At 48.1% G+C, this 2,634-nt stretch overlaps 1 protein-coding gene across 1 annotated transcript; it reads right to left on the minus strand.

The window, feature by feature from the left end:
* Window positions 1-362: 362 nt before the first annotated feature.
* On the minus strand, window positions 363-2,040 carry LOC106631814. The gene is given in 5 exon segments (XM_014306983.1): window positions 363-604; window positions 607-740; window positions 742-857; window positions 1,471-1,631; window positions 1,887-2,040. Coding segments are annotated over 5 exon segments (807 nt in total).
* Window positions 2,041-2,634: the final 594 nt, after the last annotated feature.

Genomic DNA, 2,634 nt, shown 5'->3' on the forward strand with positions numbered 1-2,634 from the left:
CAAGTTTAAAAAGTTTTCTTCTTTTAAAGGTAACACCTGGATATGGCTTTGTTCTCCATGACAAACAACACACACTTCAAATACTTCCACACAACTTTCCTAATATAATTTATGTATTAACATACCCATTATTTTTCCTCTCATTTGACATACATGTGATATTTAACACCTATTTCCAATTACTTTATTGCTTCATCATACTGGGAAATTAATCTTAAGTAAATCCAAGTAACATAATACTTTATCCAGAGAGTTTAAAGTTTGTTTCTAATGTTGCACATTTATGGCATCTCCTAATGCTCTTTGAATTCAAGTGAGAGCAATGAGTCACAGAATGATTTGGGGTGGAAAGGACCATAGGACTAAGTGCCATGGTCCAATTGTTTCTTGAACACCTCCAGGGATGGTGACTCCACCACCTCCCTGGGCAGTCCATTCCAATATTTGACAACTCTTTCAAGGAATAACTTCCTCCTGATGTCCAATCTGAACCTCCAATGGCACAGTTTGAAGTCTCCTGTCCTGTTGCTGGCTGCCTGGGAGGAAAGAATGACCCCCATCTGGATACAACTTCCTTTCAGGCAGTTGTAGAGAGCAGTAAGGTACCCCTGGGCTTCCTTTTCTCCAGACTAAACAACCGAAGCTCCATCAGATGCTCCTTATTTGACTTACCCTCCATACCCTTCACCAGCTCCACTGCTCTTCTCTGGACATGCTCTAGCACCTCAATGACTTTCATGGAGTGAGGGGCCCAAAACTGCACATCGGATTTGAGGGGCAGGCTCACCAGTTCTGAGTACAGGAGGATTATCCCTGTCCTGGTCCTGCTGGCCACACGCTGGCTCATATTTAGCCTGCTGCCAACCAGCACCCCCAGGTCATTTTCCACTCAGCAACTTTCCAGTCACTCTTCACCCGGCCCATGGAGCTGCATGGGATTGTTGTGATCAAGCATTTGGTCTTGTTGAATCTCATAAAATTGGCCTCAGTCCATCAGTTCAGCCCGTCCAAATCCCTCTGTAGAGCCTTGCTACCCTCCAGCAGATAAACACTCCCACCCAACTTGATATAATTTGGGAACTTACTGAGAGTGCACTTGATCCCCTCATCCAGTCATCAATAAAGATATTAAAAATGACTGGCCCAATACTGAGCTTCACGGAACCCCACTAGTGACCATTCACCAACTGGATGTAGCACCACTAACCACATCTCTCTTGGCCCAGCCATCCAGCCAGTTCTTAACCCAGCAAAGAGTGCACCTGTCTAAACCATGGGCTGGACAGCATTTCCAGGAGCATGCTATGGGAGACAGTATCAAAGGCTTTGCTGATGTTCAGGCAGACAACATCCACAGCCTTTCCCTCATCCACCAGGTGGGTCACCTGGTCATAAAAGGAGATCAGGTTGGTCAGAAAGGACCCGCTCCTCCTAAATCCATGCTGGCTGGGCCTGAGCCCTTGGTCACACAGGTCCTGTATGTGCCATGTCATCACACTCAAGATGATCCGTTCCATAACCCTCCTGGTCATCAGGGTCAGGCTGACAGGCCTGTAGTTCCCTGGATCCTCCTTCTGGCCCTTCTTGTGGGTGGGCACCATGCTGGCCAACCTCCAGTTTTCTGGGACCTCCTGGTTAACCAGAACTGATTGTAAATTATGGACAGAGGCTTGGTGAAACTTCAAGCAGCTTCTTCAGTATCCTTGGATGAATCCCATCTGGTCCGATAGAGTTATGAGTAAGTGCCTCAGCAGGTCACCTGAATAGCAAAGAAGATCTTCACATTCAGGTGGAATTTCTTGTGCATTTGTTTCTGCCCATTGCATCTTGTCCTATCAGCTGGCACTACTAACAAGAGCCTGGCTCCATCTTCTGTCACTCCTCACTTAGATACTGATAGATATTGATGAGGTCTCCTCTCAATCGCTTCTTTTTAAGGCTGAACAGGCCCAGGTCCCTCAGCCTTGCCTTGTAAGAGAGATTCTCCAGACCCTTGACCAACTTCGTAGCTCTCCCCTGGAACTGCTCCAGGAGCTCCATGTCTTGTCCTGATGAGCACAGAACTTGACACAGCATTCCATGTTGCCTCACCTGGGCTGAGTAGAGGGGCAGGACCACCTCATTGGCCTGCTGGCAAGGATCTTCCTAATGCACCCTAGGATCCTATTGGCCTTCTTGGCCACAAAGTCTCACTGCTGGCTCATGGACAGCTTGTTGTCCAACAGGACCCCAGGTCATTCTCCATAAAGCTGCTTTCCAGCAGTTTGGCCCCCAGCCTGTACTGGTGGTCACGGTTATTCCTCCCCAGGCGCAGGACCCTGCATTTGCCCTTGTTGAATTTCTGTAGGTTCATTTCCGCTCATCTCTCCAGCCTATCAAGGTCCCTCTGAAGGGCTGCACAACTCTGGGGCGTGTCAGACACTCCTCACAGCTTCAGGTCATGAGTGAACTTGCTGAGGAGGCATCTGCGCCTTCATCCAAATCACTGATGAGCAAACAACACCGGGCCCAGTATAGATCGCTGGATACCACTAATGACAGATCTCCAACTAGTTCCAACTAGATCATGACCCTCTAGGATCTGCTGTTCAGCCAGTGACGAATTCATCGCTTCCAGGTCAGGGTGGAAGTAGT

This window comes from Geospiza fortis, unplaced genomic scaffold (assembly GCF_000277835.1).
Source record: "Geospiza fortis unplaced genomic scaffold, GeoFor_1.0 scaffold104, whole genome shotgun sequence".
NCBI classification, from domain to species: Eukaryota; Metazoa; Chordata; class Aves; order Passeriformes; family Thraupidae; genus Geospiza; species Geospiza fortis.